This window comes from Trachinotus anak, unplaced genomic scaffold, assembly GCF_046630095.1.
Source record: "Trachinotus anak isolate AG129_WGS33_773 ecotype Australia unplaced genomic scaffold, CSIRO_AGI_Tana_v1 ptg000016l, whole genome shotgun sequence".
Classification (NCBI taxonomy): Eukaryota; Metazoa; Chordata; class Actinopteri; order Carangiformes; family Carangidae; genus Trachinotus; species Trachinotus anak.
The window spans coordinates 15,559,288-15,580,166 of NW_027273867.1; the positions used below are offsets into that span (position 1 = coordinate 15,559,288).

A 20,879-nucleotide genomic window follows, 5' to 3' on the forward strand; every position below is an offset into this window, starting at 1 on the left:
CTGACATCCCCCTCTGCTCAGCGTTTAATCCAATGATAGATAGGTCAGCCAAGAAGCAGCGTGTGACAAGTACTACCTGTATTCCTGCCCCTTCTGGAACAGAGACCTTCCACACACAGTTCTGGTTGTTGTCGTATGGCTCTGGATAGCCAGGTGACAGGATTGTCCCACGACGGGAGGCCAACACACCCCCACAGGGAACTGGAAGAGAGAAGAGCGTTGACACACAGAACAGAGGAGAGTGGAAGGGGGGGATCAGAGGTCGAAACGACACTTTGTCTGCAAGTAGTAGAAAAAAAGAAAGGAAAAAAGGGTGGTGGGACCACATTGAAGAGGGGGAGACCACAGAGCTAAAGCCCTGTGTGACAGCTTTGGTTTAGGCTTAGAGTCTGGCAAAATTGAAATGTGGTTTTCATTTGAATTTTCTGTTGTTGATCTTTTTGGTGGAGTCTCAGCTGTGGGGTTAATAATTAATCTCACGATTTCTGAACAAGAAAATGTCAGTGTCAGTCTAAGTCCTGAGTTTATGTTTACCTATACATGTTGGCAGGGTGTCATTCCATTGTGCCAAGTTGTCTGGGACACTCTCACACCGTATGGCAGTAGAGCCATGCAGGATGTAACCGGGGTTGCACTCAAACTGGATCAAGGAGCCAACTGCAAAGTCATTACCGAGACGTTTCCCAAAACGTGGCTCAGGGACTGAACTGCACTGGGTGGAGCTGGTCCTCGGTACAGCTGTAGAAAAAGGGAAGATGACACAACCATTAAGAAGCATTAATATCAATATGAATGCAAAATGTACTGTTACTGATGTCTATCTTGGCCAGGACACTGCTTAATAAGATATTTTTCCTCTCACTGTGGTTTTTCTGATTGAATACATACAAAATAAAAATTTAACTGCTGCAATTTATATATAATGGCCACTTACAAAACAAGAGATAAGATATAAGCCATTACACCACATAGTCGCTGAAAGCCAAGGTTTAGGGCAGGGCTGGGGAACCCTTTACCTATCAAGGGCCATTTCAATTTTTATAACATCCTTCGAGGGCAATACTAAATTATTGAACACATATATCACGCTAACCTCTCTTATGCTCCATGCTTGGCTTGCAAAGACAGCAATTCCCCCCTCGTATTAAACTCAGGAGTAATCCCACGCACAAAAACAGCTAGTTGGGCGGTATTTGTTATGTCTGTCGTGTATTTTAGTGTTTTTTCAATATCTTGTGCCATATCAGTAATCCGCTCTGCGACAGTTCTTCAAGACAAACTGACACTTTTGGAACAATTTAGTATTTATGAATTGCCTTGTGGACCGGATCAAGCCATCTTGCAGGCTGCATGCATCCTGGAGGCTGGACACCCGCCATTTAAACTATAAGAGTTATAAACCAGTGTTTCTCAAACTTTTTCAGACGAAGGGCCACTTAGGCACTAAAATAAATGAGTAGTCAGTGTCTCAAAATGGTCGATTACAAAGCTGTAAGTCCAACAATACTGTAAAACAACCAATTCAAATAATAATGTTTGAATTTACAGTTAATGAGTTGTTTTATTATTGAAAACAAACCATATACACAACTCACTAGCAGACATTTGTGGTCACTCAGACAGTTTGAGAAACACATAAACATATTTGACTATTTGACTAATATCTACTTGCGGACCACCAGGGGTCACTTGTGAAAGGCTGGTATACACTACCTTCACACACACAAACCTTTACTACTATTATCATGAAATTTATATGAAACCTTAAACATTAAGTATACAAGCCAGTTATGCAAACCCTGAGGCCTATAAAATCTTAAATTTATTTTCTGACCTTGGTAGACAAAGTGGAATCCCTTCGCAGTCTCTGGTCCGACTGTGGTAAACTTTATGGTAATCTGGTTTCCCGAACTCAGAGGAAGAGACTCACCTAATCAGAAAGAGACAGAGTCAGAAGAGTAGGAGGTAAGAAATACAATGAAGGCTTAAGCTGTCTGCCTGCTAATTAATCCAATTATCCATAAATCATTGCATTCATCCATCCATCCCTCCCTCAATCTTTACCAGAGTGGGATCCAGAAAGAGAAGACAATAGTGTGTTTTGTTGAGTGGGTCCATCGTAGATCTCTACCACATCATTTAGAGATGTCTGGAACAACACAAACTGACCAAAGAGGACTGGGGATAAAATGAGAAAAAAGACAGATAAAGAGATGAGTTAGCCACACTTGAATGGTGGCAAATTATTATTCCATGCCACTGTCTGTGCCTGACCTTCCAATGATAAAATTAACCTGTAAAACCCAATTTAAATTTTATTAAGCTGCAGTGTCAGCTTCTATTTGAAGCCAACTATTGGCACAAAATTACATATCAGGACACTTAATAATCAAAATATCACCCTATTTTCATTGTGCACTAGTCCAACCCGCCAGCCCCCTCATCCGTTGGCTGTGGTGTATCCGTATTCTCTACGGGTATGAAACGCTGGTGTTTGCAAAAACTGATTTACTTTTGTTAACTTATGCCGGTAAAGCAAGATGTTTTTCTGTATTGTCTACTGTTTTTCTACTCTCTCTCTCTTTGGCCCCAAAGGCTGAATGAAATAACATTCAGAAGGTCACTGGTCACTTTGTACAAGGAAGTTTCTCTCTGTGGAGCATGAGCCGCATTTTGCTGAAAATTGCTCTGACTCACAAAAGATACCCTATGTGCTTTCATGCAAAACCTTGTTTTAATGTTAAAATAAGGGCAAGCAAGAGGTAACAGAAACAAAACAGTGGATTTTCAATTGGCATTGTCGAAAAACAGAAAGTAAATTATCAAAAAGGAGGTTAGCTCTATAGGGTAGATGAATCTAACCTCTTACACTTCTATCTTATAGTGCTGCCATGGTAGTACATAAGGATGTGTATAGTTGCAAGGTGGTTCGTGGACATAAAGAATGACAAGATTCTGTTAGTCAGCAGAAATACTTAGCTCCCACTGAATATAGATTTTAAGGAAATCGGAGTGATCAAGGTTTCCATCACTCTCTGCTGTATTATTGACATACTGGCGAGCAAGGTGGAAGAGATCACAGCTGAAATTGTTTCAGAACAGCACAGACTTCAGGCAGGAAGACACACATGTACAAAGATTCATAAAGCATCAATGTACATGGGGAATAGTTTACACACTCAGGTATCATAGTGGATGTACAGTGATCACAGCAAAGTTTGAATCAGTCCACTGGACTTGTTATCCAATGATTGAAAGTGGTTCACTGTTCATTTGAAAGGCTTCGTCAGCTCTTGACATCAGATGGAAAAAACCTGGGCATCGATCCCTGTGGAGCTGCCATGCCTCCTGATGAGCTGCCTGAGTGGGTGTCCTCAGCCACAGCCTCATTCAACAGGAGGTGTGGTATCTCCACAGGGATAAATGCCAAGGGTTTTCCTCACCTGGTGTTAAAACTGAAGGAGTAATTTGTACGAATGGTGAAACCTCAACAATCATTTATTTCAGCTTCTCTGATCATCAGGCAGTTTTGATAGCATAGTTACTGCATCCTTGGGCCTCGATCTAACCTAAAATCATGGATTGTGTGTGTGCATGTTATTTTTTTATGAGAATGACAGCTGCTTAAAAAATGTGGGCATGTTGTGAGGCTCTGGCACTGCAACTTAACAAAACAATCTGTCTCTTGCTCTGTGTGGGAGGTTCAGGGAGGCTGTCTGTGTGTCTTATACAATATGTAGGCCAACAAATGTTAGCTCCTCTCAGTCAAAATGTCTACATGGAGCTGACACTCCAAAAGTTGCTATGCAAATATAATGAGACAGCAACCATCAACAGCCTCAGGGAAAGCTGCTATTTATTTATAATACCACAGGGCATAATTGAACATTATATCCACCAATTACTGATTGTTTGTAAAAGCTCAAGTCAGACTCAATGAGCAAACCAATAATTTAGATGTCAATATGTAATATCATGATTGGAGACACAAATGTAAATTTGCACATCTTGAAAATTAAATGACATTGATAATTTGACACCACTTCTTCAAACATAGTTTTTGAAGAAGACAATGTCAGCCTATTTCCAAAGTCAAAAATAAACATATTTCTTCACCAACATGGAGGAAAAGTCGTACAAGTCCTACAAGTCGGAGGGACAGGCAAAGGGGCCCCAGCCCAGCCACCCAACACTGCTGTCGTGGGCCCATGCAGCAGATAGCTGGGGCGGTTTGGCAGGGCCCATCCCCCCCTTTTACCCCTTCTTTTTCCTGCAATGGAGGGTTTTAGAAATGGTTGGATGGATTTTTTTATTTTTCTATTTAAGGCAGTATTTTTTTTTACCCCTGCTTTTGGCAACCCCCAGACCATTTTGGAGGGGGTCTGCCTGGTGAGGAAAGACGCACCTTTTTTCTCCTCGCCCTGAAAGAGAGAGGGAGGAGGTCCTGTCAGGTCCTGCCCCCATCAGGGACGCCGACACGTCGCCCAGACATCAGACGGTGGCACCCCCATCTACCCACATACTGTGGGGGGATCCACAGTATACCCACTAAAAGAAAGTACACTACACCACTGGGTACAGGGCTTTGCGTTGTTCGCTTATTTTGCGTGGGAAATTGGTTGTTCAGTCCGGAATTTGTGCCTATCAGTTCTTTTCCTCTGCTTTTGATCAGTTCTTTATGTTTGAAACGTTCCAGTTTGGCCAGATCCAGATTGCTTGTGTCTGTGGATGATGTCTTCTTCCGTTTGTTTGGGTGTGGTGAGCCCTGGTGGTGGGTATCCATTTTGCAGCGGTTGTAGTGGTGATTGATTAATTCTTCAAGGAATGTTAGTTCCTCCAGTGTGTGAAAAATATGACCCAGTTGTTGATTGTCGTCAGAGATGGGGATGGGAATAACATGGTTATGTTGTTTAATACAAAAATGCCCAAAGAAGCTAAGAGTCGTGTGTAGTTTCTTTCAGCAGCAAGGCACCACCATGATGAATCTCACCTCGTGGAATAGCGTCCCATGATACTTATTGCGTCAACCCTCCAATACGCAGTCAACCAGCTCATATGATATAGTTGAAAGCTCCAGAAAAAGCTAGCAAGAGAATCTTCAGTGGGATTGTTTCACAAAACTACCATTTTCAAGGTCAAGAATGGTAATTTGTTTGTACTGACAACAACCTAATTTACATGAGATTAAACTGTAAATTTAACTATGTATTCTACACATTTTGAAGGACATTTAATATGAATATAGTTTGAATTTTATACTGACATGAAATATTCAGCATCCTACTCTCTCCTCAGATGACCCCAGTTTCCCAACACAGCCTCACTTAACGTGAAGAGTCCTTTACAATATTCATATCTTCATAATGTGGTAGTTATGTTTGGTTTAAAGTCCACTGATCACACGAGGCAAGATAAAACTAGCCTCATCGTTAAATGTCACTTCAATGAGAAAACCCTTACCTGGATTAAAGTAAATGACCAGCAGGCCTCTTTTGATCTTGTGTGATTTCTACACAAGTTTGTCACTGCAGTTTAAAACCCCAAAAGGTCCTTCTGGGTGTTACCATTAAGAATCTTGTTTTAAGTTTTAATGTCACTTTGTTCCACCAAGTAAAAGAACAATAAGAGAATTTAGGTCAAAGAAAACTGATCACAGGTTTCATTCTCAACTATTGTGGAGTGCTATGCACTTGCATTTAAATTTTTTTCCCAGAAAAGAAAATACATGTATTTTTACTTTTTATTTCAATGCAGTGTGGGAAGTGTGATACTGTGTGAAATTTTGTATATGAATGAACTTACCAAATTCTCTAGGTACAGATATAGAGTAGACACAGGTCTGACCAGAGGTGTAGTTTCTGGGAAAATTTGGAGATAAAACAGTCCCTTCTGATCCTGTAGAACGACTTCCACAGGGTGCTGGAGAAAGAACATACATGTGTGTTCAAGCACACATCAAAAGTAGTGAAGCATACAACCACTCTCACATACACAGCAAAATAACACACTGTGAATATATATGCCCCATGTGTGTAAATATATATACAGTACAAGTCAAAAGTTTGGACACACTTTCCTATTGATGTGTATGAGAAAATGTGTCCGAACTTTTGACTGGTATTGTATGTACAGGGATTTTTTTTGTTGTTTTGGTGTGTGTTACCTTGACAGCTAGGCAATGCCCTGTTCCATCCAGGTCTACCATCATCTCCCATACTGCAGGTTAAAGTAGAATAGCCCTAAAGAAAAAACATTTTACTTTAAGAAAACCCCAAACCACCAACTATCCTCTCAATGAAGCAATTGACTACCCTTTCGACAAACCAACCAGCAGACAACCAACCAACCCACCAACCAACTATCCACCTGATCAATAAACCAATTGAGTATCCATCCAAATTAACCATCAAACCAACTAGCCACCTACTGAACAAACCTAGAACAGATCCACTCACCTATCTAATCAAGCTACCATTCATCCATGTGTTTGTACCTGCAAAACATATCCTGCTTCACAGTAGAAGGTGACAGTAGAACCAAGCTTATAATCAGATCCCAGCCTGGTTCCATTCAGAACCACACCTGGATCGAAGCACGATTCCCTCAGTTTGGCTGGACAGAGACAAAGAACGAGTGAGTAAGTGAGAGAGAGGATGAGGCAAAGAAAAAGCGGCAGGCACACATGAATAATCAAATTCAAAACCAAGTCAAATTAATAATAACTACATCCCAAGCCATAATCAAATGAGGCAGGAGCTCCACTGGCCTTTTTAATAGTCTGTTTGACTTAGCTGCCTTTGCCAAAGATAGAGCAGGAATGATAACTTCATCCCAGGCTTTTGTATGGTACATGAACCTTGTAAATTATGGCTTTGGCCCCCCTCCTAAAAGATTAGCAGGCACCCTGCATCAACTTAAGACTTAATTCCAGAGTCCACCTGAAGATAGTGTTGATTCTTTTGTACAAGTGAATAAAACTCACTCGTCTGACAGACAATTTCAACAGACATTAATTCAACAGTGATTTTGTAGTGAGAGCAATCCTTTTTCATCTTAGAATCAGTCATTAGTGTGGGAGACATAACTGCATATACATGTGTATTGAGTGTTATGGAGTAATACAGCAGTCGTCTTTGTTAAATGTGAAAATTAAATATTACTAAACACATTCTGTCGTCACAGGAGACATCTGAAACATACTGTCACATTTACTGTGAAAACCTAAAAGGGTAATTTCCCAAGTTACCTTAATCATGAAAAACAAATAGGACAGAAAACAGTCTCTGATGCAATTACATCAAACATCATATATCTAAATGATTTTTCAACAACTGTCAGTTACAAAGTGGCTATAAAAACAGTGCTAGCTGGAGTGTTTATTTTCATTAGACACAGACATACATTTGTTGAGTAAATTTTCAGGTGTTCTAGTTCAAGATATAAACCATTAGATACTGGATTAGATTGTAGATGTAGGATAAATGATGGGGTGCTGTTTACTGTTAGGTAATTGGGATTATATTTTGGATATATTTACTGACCACACTGTACTGAACCATGTCTGTGTTGTTAAAAAGTCCTCCTGATGTAAAGATTGTGAAGCGCAGTATTTTAGAAGCAATTCAATTAGTATTCACTTTATATAAAGAGGTTGGTGCTATTAGCAGAATGTTTTACCTTTGTATTCCAGGTGGAAACCAGTGTAAGAAACAGACCCATCACTGCGGAAAGCTAAATGCATGGTATTTGAACTGCTCTCAATCCTCTCTGGAAGTTTGCTGTCTTGGAAGCTACCAATCAGAGGACTGTTGCTATCTGGACCATCGTAGATATACAGGAAATCGTAGTTTGGCTCAATGTTGAAGCTAGAGATAGAAGAAAAAAAAACAAAGGTAGGGACAAAGAGTTTTGAAAGAGGCTGTCAGAAGATGATTACAGCAAAAGAGCCAATACCAATATTTACCATTACCACCAGGAGCCTGATGGTTTGCCTGAGTAGTTTTGTTTGTCATTTATATTAGAAAGCACAGGACAAACAAAAAGAAGCATGGTATTTACAAGCCCTTTATCATCTGATTATTCTATTTCACTAGCCTCTGTGGCTCAAAATTTCCACTTGTCCAACACTTCAGTTTATGACAGGATACCTCTATACTGTACCTCTAAAAGGCTAGAAAAGAGATAATTAATTGTGTCTTTCTTAAATGTCTTCAGTCTGTTTTCATTCTACATTTTACTTTTTTTTTTTTTTTTTTTTTTTTTTTACATGATATTGATACATTTTATTATGGATTAGGTTAAGACAGACAACATGTAAAACAGCATTTGTGCTTGGTGAAACAACTCAGGATTAATACAGGTTTTAGTGTATAAAGGTCAGCTGACTTGCAGGTTACCTGATGAAGGCCAGAGATAAGACATAGTCAGAGTTGACAGCAATGAGCCAATCACAGTCCTTGGAGTGAGGGTACGGATGAGGGTAGTTAGGAGAGAGAATAAATCCATTGGAGCCTGTTAGGTTTCCTCCACAAGGAGCTATCATGGGAACACAAGCAAAGATAAGTCTTAAAATATCATAAAATTTGAATATTCTCTCAAGCGCAACCATGCAGGATGAAAAACTAATTTAAATTCACTTTGCACAATGTTTTTTTTTTTACTTTAAGGGGGATTTAAGTTACAAGATTTTCATTCAAAGGGACTAGTAGTATGCCGAGATTTGGGTAGGATAATGAAATAGTATCATTCTGTATGTATTAAGTAGCAAGTTCAGACCACTAAACATTATCTTTTTTATATAGCCCCGGTATAAGTCAAATATAGTTGTGTCATTGAGCAAGGTAATGAACCCTAGTCAACTCCAGTTGTGTATGCAGTACATCTATTGTATGTCACTATAAATATATGGAAACTGGACTTTTCACCTATGCAGACAGGTGGGCTGGGCTGCCAGTAGTATCTGTTATCCACTTGTATACAGGTGATTTTGTCATCTCCCTGGAGCTCGTATCCTGGGTCACACTGAAAGGACACTGAATCCCCCGGCTCACGACCATCTCCACTTCGACTGCCATTCATTGGTACACCTGGGTCCCTGCAGGCTGTTGCTACTGAGCCTGTACAGAGAAGGAGAGAGGGGACATGAAGAGAGAAGATGGAATGGAGGAAAAAAATCTGTCATACTGGATATCTTCAGCTGTTAAGCTAATGCTTTAACTCCGTAATTAATTGGAGTAAATGTTTAGTATCCTGTATCATGGAATATCTCCTAAGATCATTTCTGCCTGATAAAATTAGGTTTTCAAGTAGAACCGTTATGCAGATTTGGTTTCAGTTGATGTTGTTGATATTCTGATTTTTAGTCGAATGAAGACTCACTAGACAGTAATGTTCATGGAGAAACTAACACTGTTGTTCCCTTGAACAATACTGAAAACCTAGTCTAGCCTTACACATACATCACACCGGGAACTTTAGGGCAAAAGAACAAAATCTGCAAAAACAACAGTAGAAGGAAGACTACCTCTCCTACCACATCTTTTCTTTATGTTTAGTCCATCAGTTGTGGACATTACTTACTAGAGAACTGAATAGCAAATCCTGACTTGCTGATGTAAAAATCAGTCTCAAACTGAACAGTGACGGTGTTCAGTGTGGAGTGAATTCCCTCAGGAAGCAGAGATCCACTGAGCTCTGCCAAAGACATTTCATTTTCAGGTGGTCCGTCCCAGACCTTCAGCATGTCGTGGCTGGCCTCTGTGTCAAAGGCCAAGAACTGAAGACTGCAATTTGCAAGAAGAAAAAAAAAAAAAAAGAGAGATCATTAACAATATAAACATGACCTCTTTATGAAATGTCAGTTTCAGAATGTCAAAACAGTCTAGACTATGACTACCTTTATTTTGATGGTAATTTTTAGAGGTTGAAAACTTTTTGGTGGTTGGATGAAGTATATAAGCCCAAGATTGGATCATTTTCCTGTAAATTATGTATACCCTAACAGTTTTAATATATAACCACTGCTCGTATAAAAAAAAATCCTCTTTACAATATAAATGATTATATCTAAAATTGTGTATAACCAGGCCCACTTCACCTCACAATATTTCCTGAGTCCACCTCAATAGTCCAGGTGCAGCGTAGATTATTGTCGTAGGGAAACGGATATCCAGGAGAAAGAATCCTCCCTGAAGATTCGCCCTTAAAACGACCACCGCACTCCGCTACAGGTACCACACACACGCGCACGCACACACACACACACACACACACACACACACACACACACACACACACACACACACACACAAGTGGAGGACATTACACACTGTTAATATGTAGCAAATGCCCCTGTACTACAGTATGTTTCTGTCTGATTTGCACAACTGTGACAATGTTACAAATACCATCGGTTCTACCCAACCAACTGATGACTGTGAATGTGTGTATTTAAGTGTCCACTATGACAAGTAAACCATTTATCTCTCCGTAGTCATTGTTTATCAAGGCAATCAGATCCACTAGGTGCACCTCAGTAGCCACTGGGCAGTGATTAAACGATCACCAGAGACAAATGGATTAAGAAAGAGAGAACTTTCTTCCTCTGTGTGCCTCTGTCTTTCTCACTCTTTCTCACTCACAGAAACCATTCGAAACAATGTGCTGATCCTGCAATCCTCCCTAAAGAAATCACCACACATTATATAACAGAAAATAATCCCCTCTTTACTCTTTGTCTCTCTTGGATATATATATATTTTTTTATAATATCTCCATCTCCTCTCTCTCTCCCTCTCTGCTTCTGCTCCCTCCCCATGTTCCTCCCTCCCCAGGCTCACCACCCTTCATCACTGAAATATATTATCTCGAGTAATAGGAGCAATATTAAGAGTTGAGATGGGGAAAAGAAAGAGAAGAAGAGGCAAAATAGAAAGAAAAAAGGAGAGAACCGAAGGGGGTAAAGATGGAACACTACAAGTAATAATAAAAAGCAATATAATATTAAGACTGGAGGTTAGCTGAGGTCACAGTGTGCCACTGCTAAAATATAAAGTCAGAGAATATCAGCCAGTGGTTTTATGAGTCTTTCATTATTGATAGTGAGAAGGAAAGAGACTTATTAAGCTGAAACCAAAATCAGGAAGTTCAGAGGCAGCGATGAAGGAAGAAAGGTGCTTAAAACAGTGGGCTTGCTGTTATGCTTATAGCTCCCATCTGGGGCACAGCTGCAGAAGCCATTTTGTATGTTACTCTGCACAGGCTTAGCATTTGTTTGGCTTTAATTAGAGACTGTAATCATCATTCAACCAAATACCTACTAGGAGGAAATTAAATTTTCTCCAAATAAGCTTTACATATTATACAAATCAAAAAATTTCAGGCGCTACATACTAATGCACTGATGAATGTGTTAGTGTGTGTGTTTATGAGTGTGTGTGTGTGAGAGTTCTGGAGGCCTGAAATTGCATAGCCAGTAAAAGAGCGTTATTGACTTGTTGACATCAACATTTGGGAATGTGGTGTGGATATAATTTCACATCAGTTTGAAGCCCTGAAAAATGAATTATAAAGGCACTGATGTTATAATAGAATGTTTAGAAATATTTCAATACTCAAAGGGGAGTTGCTTCCCAGTAGGTTTTATTGTTTCCCTAAAATGGCACATGCTTTGATAATAGTGGTGTGTAGCAAAACCAAATTGATTAAAATTTGTTTATGAAGCAATTTATACATTCATTTATACATTCATAAAGTAATGAAAACATAGATAGAGGTCAAAGAATGTGTGGGTATGTTTGAGTACGTAGCAGAGCACTGGGCAAAGTTGAGGGCAGTCTCCAGGAACAGTTAGCAAATCCCCCTCTGCAGGAAAAGATATGGATCAATTCAGAGTCCAGTTGGTGAACCCTCCTCAACAAATAGACTTTTCATCCAGACTTTAAAACTGTGATATCACAAGAAATGACGAGGGTGATTCCACAGGAAATTGGCCTCCCTCTGTTTTCTCCCTAAATTATTGAATGAATGTCCTGTAAGCAGAGACTTTGTATGAAGGAGCTCTGGGTGACTCTGTACTTTAGAGCAAGGCCTGCAACAGCAATTCTCCCTGCTACTTAAAAAGTGAATGTGTAACAGAGTTCTGGGTAAATAAGATACTCCAGCTTGAGGACTGCTTAATGCCATAACCAATTCTGGAAGAAAAACAACACTCAAATGAGAGGAAGAGTTAAGTTATGTTGATATTTTTTCAATGAATATATCCTCTTCTTGATTTTTGTCATATGTGAATATGAAGCAAGCTGTTTTAAAATGATGCCAATACCTTTACAGGTCTTAGGTCACTGTGCAGCTATTGTGGCTGAGCAAATAACTGAAAAAGAATTAAAACTGACATTAGAACCTCTGACTGACTTAATCTTGCTCATGTCAGTTAATTCAGTTTATACGTTCCCTAATGCAAATGTTCATGAACTGTCCCCTTAGGAAAACACTACCTTGTGTTTAGCCATGTGAGTTTGGGTCATCCAACTAATACCTCACTCCACGTTCACTGAAAGCAAAGCTGGCAATATGGATGATACGAGTGCAAACACTGAGTCTCAGGCTTCATCGACACTAATACGTTCCAGTTTTAAAACTTATCAATTTTGCCACATTTACACCTGGCGTCCACACAACACTGGAGTTTTTGAGGCCCCTAAAACAGAGAGTCCTGGAAACACTGCTGGACCTGTTTAAGTTTGAAAACTCTAGGGGAGCATTTTCATAGACATGCTGCAATGACAATAGAGCGACCAATAAGTGCCAAAGTAATCGTTCATTAATGGTAATCTAGGTAAAACATGGAGATGATCGTGATATTGATTTGAAGTCATATTGCCCAGCTCTAATAGCTATTCAACAGATACATGAATTAATGTCTTTACAACACAACAACACACCACACAGTAAAATGTAACCTATTAGAAAGCTTTAGTCAACATTCAGTCCACAATTGCGTTAATGTGCATTTGTGTGTCTGTAAACATCTGTGTATGTCTTTTCATTAAACCATTTTTCGAAGTGTAAATGGCTTCATATAGCAAGAGACATACCTATACAAGAAGGCAGAGGGTTATCCCAAGCTCTCCTTTCTCCCGTCATGCACTTCAATGTGGAAGCCCCATGCAGAGTGTATCCGGGCTCACATCGGTATGTGATGCTGCTCCCAGAGAAATGGCCTTGGTCGTTGACCTTGAAGCCAAACTGAGGCACACCTGGGTCCTCGCAATGAGACAACTCAAAACCTAGAAATAAAAGGAATGAGGCAGATCTTTAAAGTGTGTACTTTTTTAAATACTCGCTTAGGGACATCTAAGACCCACTAGAGAAAACAGAATTAGTGTTCTTTAGATGCACAGCAATATTCCCTTAATATCTGGCACACTCAAGTATTCTGTTTATGAGCTTGCTGTTATCACAGATCCTGTTACGCTCTCCTCCTGATTTATTAAAAAAACAAAAAGATATTTGAAACATACCAATATTAGGATTGATACTGTTGCATGTATACATCTTATCCAATTTAAGTTGTTTTTCACAGTCTGTCTAAGATCAGTTTCCATGGTAATATTCAGATTATTCTGTTTATTCATGTGCAGAATTTTGAGAAGCGGGATATGAAGAGGTATATAAATAGCTTATCCATATAAGACTTTAACCAGGATTTGATCTTTAGTATTACCTGGAAGATGAGGTGTGCCAGGATTTGAGTCATCTCCTGGAAGACTGCATTAGGTGCATGTCTAAATCCTTAAAATGGCCATTTACAAAGCTGTACATTTACCATTCTGCAGTCTGAACACACCTGCAGACACCCTGACATCTAGTGTGGAAGGCTGCCCATCTGAAATTGTTTTCTGTGTATTAGACATGTCTAAGAAAATAAAGCACTATGTATTGTACAAACAAAAATTGCTATGTTCTATAAATCACTGTTTTTTGTATGGCAAACTAACTTGCATCAGTATGAGAAAGTTGAGGTGCAGAGAAGAAAGTGATGCTCCACTCTGCCCACACAGCATACAGGCAATACAGCTTCAAAGAACTATGCAAATGATCCTGCATGACTCCATTTAAACAATTAGATTGTTTCATTCCAACTATGCATCTAAGGACACTGCCAAATGTGTGAACATCAGAGCGCACCTTTTAACATGCCACCCTACGCTGAAATCAGAGCTCTCTGAAAGCTTTGTTAATCAAACATCACAAGATTCTTGTGATCTTTTCAGTGCTGCAGTTAGCAATCAGTTCTTTGAAGGTTTCATAAATTAGAGTTAATTTAGAGTTAAATTGATTCAGCAAGTATGTTACATTTGTCAGGAATTAATATAGATGACACGTGGCACTTAATTGCTGAATTGATATGATGATCCTGACTAGCCTTAGTCTCATGTGCTGTCTTTGTCTATCCCTGCTTGATGGAATTTAACAGTGTAAACCTTAAAGTTGTGTATAGTACACCTGCAGTAAGTCCTGTTAAGGTTGTACCTGGTCATAATAATAATTTATTCTAAATAATAATTTAGCGTCTATGAAAAAAGGACCAAAAGGACCCTGCCATGTGTGCTAGGCCTGTAATCACCAATATACATCACCATCAGTTTGCCTTTGCCTCCACCACCCATCACACTCTGTACAACTTGCAGTGCAATCTACAGGCTAGTGTCTGATTGGTCCACCTATCAAACTACAGCATCTTTTAATATCAAATAGATATTCTTGATGGAAGTACAACTTTAGCACAAATATTATGGATTCAACAACGTTAGGGTGTGTGAACATACAAAAAGTTAATAAAAGATAGCCATGTTAGCTGTAAACTTACTGGAATACACCAATTTAAATCCCTCTCCTGTACTTTCTGTATCGCTGTAAAATTCCAGCCAGAGGTGGTTTGACGTGGAAATCAGTGTCAGGCCCAACATGGACGATCCCGTGAAGGCTCCTAGAACATGGGCTGTACTGTCTTTGCCATCATAAATCTGTAAAAACAACAGCACAATATGCTCATGATGCAAATACATAAAGACTAACAATGAACAATTTTTTTTAGATCATTGCTGACACAGAAACCTGGCAAGGAAAATGACAGAGGAATCACCAAATGTGTGTGCGCGCAGTGTGTTTACCTTGAGTATATCCCCTTGGGCGAGATGAAAGGTTCTAGCAGAGATGTTGATGCCTTTCCCAGCCTGTACCTGAAGCCAACATGAAAATCCAGGTTAGATTTATTGACCAACAAAGTGGACAACAAATGTATTCACAAAGGACTGAAGACAGACAATAAATTCCACAAACTTTCATAATGATTTTTACATTGTCCCAGCATGAAATATTGAGAGTCGGTATTACCTTTTCTTAAATAACTGCAAACCAGCCGCATTGCTTTTATTCAGCACCAGCACATTTGATCAGATTTATTACCTGGATGCTATAGATGCACTCATGGTTGTTGTCGTAGTTCATTGGGTAGTTTGGCGACAGAAGGATCCCTTCATTGTTTATAACTGAAGACCCACACTCCGCTGAGGACAAAGACAGAAACCAGAGAGTTAAAATGTATAAAGTTATAAGTTAAGTTATAACTTTTGTTATGTGACATAAAGACCCAAATGAAAAACTTTGTGCAACTCATATAAGATAAGATATTTGCTGGGGTTTAAAAGTTGTTTAAAAAGGTACTACTGTGTAAAAGTTTCAGCCCGGTGTGTCAGCAGTTTCAGAGGAAACTGTTTGTCCTTAGAGTGAAACGATTTTTTTTTTAACCTTTAGATGATGACTATTTTTTTCTATAAACGGATGAATACTTCTAATGTGTGCTTGTGTGCTTGTGTGTGTGTGTGTGTGTGTGTGTGTGTGTGTATGTGTGTGTGTGTGTGTGTCTGTAGGTAATTTAACAACCCTTTTAAACAGCTGTATTGTCAGCTATCTACGTCTGTCACGGAGAATGGGCAGGTAGTAAAATTCAGAATCTAATTTACTTAAAGAGACCCACTCTCTGCACTCCTCACGTGTGCCCTCTATCTACAGTATCTATGTCGCCTTCCTCACTTTTTCTCTCATACTCCCTCCTGTTCTCTCCCTCTCTATGTCTCTACTTGTGTAATAGTCATATTACAGCTGTCATATCGTCAATAAATCACGCTACTACCGTTTCCATTTAGAAAATTACCTCTCCACCCTGTCCCTCTTTAACTCCCTCACGCTTGCTCTCTCTCTCCCTCTCTATGAATAGTGCCCTCTTTACCCTGCGCTACTTCAATCAACCTTCCTCTTCCACTTCTCATGAGTTTCCTCTCCCTCCTTCTCTTTTTTTTACTTTTGTCTTTTCTCTTTTTCCTTTCATTTCAGCCTCCTTCCTCTTTACAATAGCGCTGAATGGAAGATAATATCCAATAATAGACAAGCACAAAAAACAAGCCTGAAAAAGCAAAGACACCAGAGGGGAGTTGCTACCACTCCTACTCCCTCCTGGACAATACCTTGAGAAAACAATATGTTTGAGTTGCTAGGGTTAGTTCAGTTACATGTAAAACCACATACACAGACCATGAAAGCAACACTTTAAAGCTGCAAAATACATCTTTTAGTTAAGTAAAATCACGAAAAATACCCTTTCACTTTACATATTTTCTCATTATCAGTGTCCTCCAATTTATAAAGGCGACAAAAAAAGCAATCAAACAAGCAGAAGTTTGTATAGCTAAGATATTAGAAAGAAGCACATGGCAAGTGTTCTAATGTTCCCTTTCCTCTCCTCTTTGCTCTTCACCACATCATGCAGCAATGCAACACAACACACAGGAACTAAATATAGCAAACTGCACTACACCATAGAACACCAGCACACAACTCCACTCCCACCTCTTTGCATTATCAGTCTTCGCACGTTGATGACAAAGAGCCAAAGATGTAAACCCTGGCACTGCACACATTACGCAATGCTGAAAATAAGTGTGGTTTTGTACAATATTCTCTGTACTGAATCTGCTCTTTGACTAGAACCGGACACTAATGTCTATCTTTCTGCACCTGCACAGTCCCACGCTTCTCAGTGTGCTGCTGAAAACAACACTGTGAATAACGGCAGAAACATTCAGCGTTGCCTCTTTTGCTATGTGCTTTTATTATTGCCCTGTATTGATTCTACACTTTCACCAAAATCTAATCTGATTTTACACATTTCTTGCTTACAAAGACCCTGGAGTTATGAGTACACAGTATTGATCCTCATTGGTAAACTCATGCATTACACTTTAGACATTAGGCAGGACCTTCTGTGGTGCACACAAAGCAATTGTTTTGGTCAGGGACAATGGTTGGAGGACTGCTAATACACCCATAGGAACCCCACACAAACACAGGGATTCTAGACAAACATCATGGCCTTCTAAACCTGTCAATATTTCTTCTTTTTTGCCAGTATGGTTACTTTCATCTTGTTTTACTTGCACAAACTTGACCCTTTAATGTTGCAGTATCCCTTTGGTGGACTACAATTTACAGACTCATACATGAAGTGAGTGTGTGCGTTTGTGTGTCAGTCCATATTTAAAATGATTGTCATTACATGTTTTCAGAACTTACTGAGAAATCCATTATTGCGCGTATGTTCCCTTTAGGCTCATTTGATATTTGCTTCTGCCTTTGTACATTAATTAATTAGTGATAGTACTTTCCACTCCAGGTGAGACATTTTTAATTCTAATGGGCACAGCTTCACTTCAAATTGTGTTCATGGTTCAAAAAGCAGTTCTCTGCTTTTTATGCATTTATATTACCATTAATTTCACTTCAAATTGTTTCTACATTTGCCTTTTTATCTGCTGCTTGTACCACTCCATTATAGGTGGCAGACTGATACGGTTACATTTTTTTTGGATTAGGGTAAAACATGTGGCATGTCCCTACATCCAAACATTCGTCACATTACAATAGCCCTACTGTGTTTAGACTCATAGTTATCCCTACAAGTTACAGGATGGAAACATTTAAGACAACACCTGTTTACAATGAAATTATCCAATTTAAGCATTTTCTTGTCCTAAAGAGCTTTATTTCATATCTATATTCGTCCCAGGCATTATTTATTTTAATTTTGTATTCTGTCTGCCTTTATCACTTCAGTTTATTGAACAAGTTTTGAAAAGCAGCATCCAAGAACATCAAAACTCTTAAAATGTGCCTGTGATAAATAAGTCATGAATCATATTTCTGAATGAATAAAATTCATAATTAGAAGGGGTGATACAGGAGTGTGACCATGCCAAAACTCTTTGCCCACTGGTGAATCACCTTGAAGAAATCACTGACATTTACTGTTCATCTAGTAGCTTGTATATCTCTGGCTTTTACACAGACTGCATTTTAGTTTACTGTAGTTAATGATATTTTTGGAACAGATTAAAAAAAGGACAAGGACAGAGGCACATTACACTTGAAAACCTACTTCCAAAGTAGTACTAGAAAGACCTGACATGCTGATTTTCAATTATTCTAAAAATGTTTTTCAGTCACTTACGTTACCTTTGTGTTGTGCCATCATCTTCATTATCTTATAAAAGAAAACAAAGTTGGCCTTCCATGTCTTCTTACTTTTGAACTGAGGCTGCGCATGTTCTTAATTTTTGCTTGTCAAAATATAAGCAAATGTTTCTGTGTTTACCAAGAACCTCAGAGTATCAGCAACAACACAGCTCAACACACTCTCTGGTCGCTGCAGGCCAGTGTTCTGTTCCATCATCACTTACGTTATTCAAATCTTATTTGCCTTTGTTTGTTATCATCACTGTAATGCTAACAATAGAAACAAACAAATTATTTTTCTCTTACATATTGAGTAAGGTACTTTGAAAGATTACACATACACATGCCTTCATGCTTTTAACAGGTGCACTTTACATTTAGTAAATGGTACACGTGAAACACTAACAATTTGCCCTGCTTCATGGCTAAAAAACTGTACAATTCTAAACATCAAACGTCTTCATACCTCTGGAAACTTTTCGTGACACCTAAAGAGCCACAAATCTCGTGAAACAAACTTTGTTCTGTTACAACTAAGTGTGATACTGTTGTTAATGAGATAACAACAGTAATATTACCACATACCGACACATCTTGGTAGAGGAGCGCTCCACATTCTCCGTCCGCCTCCAAGACAGACTAACTCTGGCGCCCCTTCTAGGCGGTAGCCCATATTGCAGGAAAAAGACAACGTGTCACCAACAGCGAAACTGTAGCCGTTTCTCCTGCCGAACTGAGGCATTCCAGGGTCCTCACATGGCTCCAAAGTATATTCTACAGAAAATAAATTGAAACTCAGTCCATAACAAATACAGGAATAAACATTTAAATTGGTATAAATGGGTCAGCACTGTGGAACCTGCCCTTTCTATTAAATTATGAGATCAGACTTTAAGGACATATTTTGTACAAATGGTGTCAAATCAGCAAATCAATACCCATCACTCTCCAGGTAAAGTCCAGGTATTTCCACTCTAATAACTACAATAAGACTGGCGACACAAGCATTAAATATTAACTGAAAGTTGCAAACACCTCTTGGCCATGTTTTTTCTGTGTGCTTGAAGTACTCCCTGTCAATATTTAAGTAACTCTTATGGTAGAAAACTAATAGAAATCCATTATCATATAATTTCTTTATAAGAACTAAGAACTATAAGAACAACTGTGACAAAATATGTGTACACAAACTGGGAGTCTGAGTTGACTCCACCATTGAATTGAACTTGCTGATTTCGTATTTACCAAGGTACAGCAGGAGATTTATTTTCAGTAGGCTAAGACTGATGATGTGACGTGTATGAACCCTGCAGTTCCACACTGCATGTTGAACATGTTAAGACAATGAGTCACATCTTTGGTGACACCTACCATGTGTTACATTATGAGTATCAGCTTATGCCATCTGGGAGGTGGTATACTCAGATTCAAATGCTCCTTTATTCCAGAGTCAATAAGAGAGTGCTGAGAGGGCAGTCGGGCAAAAGATCTTGAGTTATGTGGGGCAGATGTACCCTCGGCCTTTGTCTTAATTATGCCCCTCAACTGTCATTTTGGATGATGTTGGTGAAGTAACACAACTGTGGATCAGGTCAGCACTTGTTAACACCATTGGTGAGGCTGCAGGGAATTAATCTCCATCTCTTTTTTACTTCTTTTGTGTTGTTTAATGGTGGATTGCCTTCAGTTTAATACTGTGTAACCTCTCATCTGTTCAGCTTTTTTCCTGAGCTGTTCAAGAATAAGGCTTTATGAGAAGTCCTTGAAGCCAGTGGTGAAACATCTCCAATCAGTAGAACAGTGGGAGCTAAACACTCACTCAACACATTGACAGTTTTGTGTTGATGTGGCATTAAAAATGTAAAACATTTAAAATGTTTTATTAAAACCTAAAAACATTTTTACTTCTCTAATGGATGTGCGTATGTGCCATACTCCTACATGGAACAGGAAAAAAAAAAAAAGGTTGTCTCATAAAATCTGGCTTGTTCAGCCGCTTTGCAGGACCCACAAGATTGATGTGTAACAGGTGAAAAACATATCTATATTAATTCATAGGTGAACATGAAATAAAACTGGTAAAACAAACAAATTAACAAACAAAAAAACCCAAAAACAAAACAAAACAAAAAACTAAGAAAACAGAAATCAAAGAACTGACTGATAGCAACATAGAGTCACTTTGGAAACGAGAACAGATTGTTCCCACAACATCAGATATTGTGTCACTTTGCAGTACGTCAGCAACAAGTGGGAGTTGACTGAGTGTGTTTTGCACAACTGAATAGTACATTGGAATAGTACATTAT

The 20,879-nt window shown here is 39.0% G+C and overlaps 1 protein-coding gene across 7 annotated transcripts in view; it reads right to left on the reverse strand.

The window, feature by feature from the left end:
* Positions 1–20,879, reverse strand: part of LOC139634681 (CUB and sushi domain-containing protein 3-like) — a 334,573-nt gene that overhangs the window by 56,111 nt on the left and 257,583 nt on the right. For all 7 annotated transcript variants that reach the window (XM_071501310.1, XM_071501309.1, XM_071501308.1 and 4 more), the window contains 17 exons: positions 19,156–19,344; positions 15,469–15,569; positions 15,174–15,242; positions 14,870–15,026; positions 13,095–13,286; positions 10,097–10,223; positions 9,580–9,782; positions 8,925–9,116; positions 8,397–8,535; positions 7,678–7,865; positions 6,494–6,612; positions 6,164–6,239; positions 5,803–5,919; positions 2,065–2,178; positions 1,835–1,930; positions 535–738; positions 77–201 (listed from right to left, as the gene is read on the reverse strand). In XM_071501310.1, the coding sequence (XP_071357411.1) occupies positions 77–201; positions 535–738; positions 1,835–1,930; positions 2,065–2,178; positions 5,803–5,919; positions 6,164–6,239; positions 6,494–6,612; positions 7,678–7,865; positions 8,397–8,535; positions 8,925–9,116; positions 9,580–9,782; positions 10,097–10,223; positions 13,095–13,286; positions 14,870–15,026; positions 15,174–15,242; positions 15,469–15,569; positions 19,156–19,344 (2,408 nt within the window). The remainder of the gene's footprint in view (positions 1–76; positions 202–534; positions 739–1,834; positions 1,931–2,064; positions 2,179–5,802; positions 5,920–6,163; positions 6,240–6,493; positions 6,613–7,677; positions 7,866–8,396; positions 8,536–8,924; positions 9,117–9,579; positions 9,783–10,096; positions 10,224–13,094; positions 13,287–14,869; positions 15,027–15,173; positions 15,243–15,468; positions 15,570–19,155; positions 19,345–20,879) is intronic.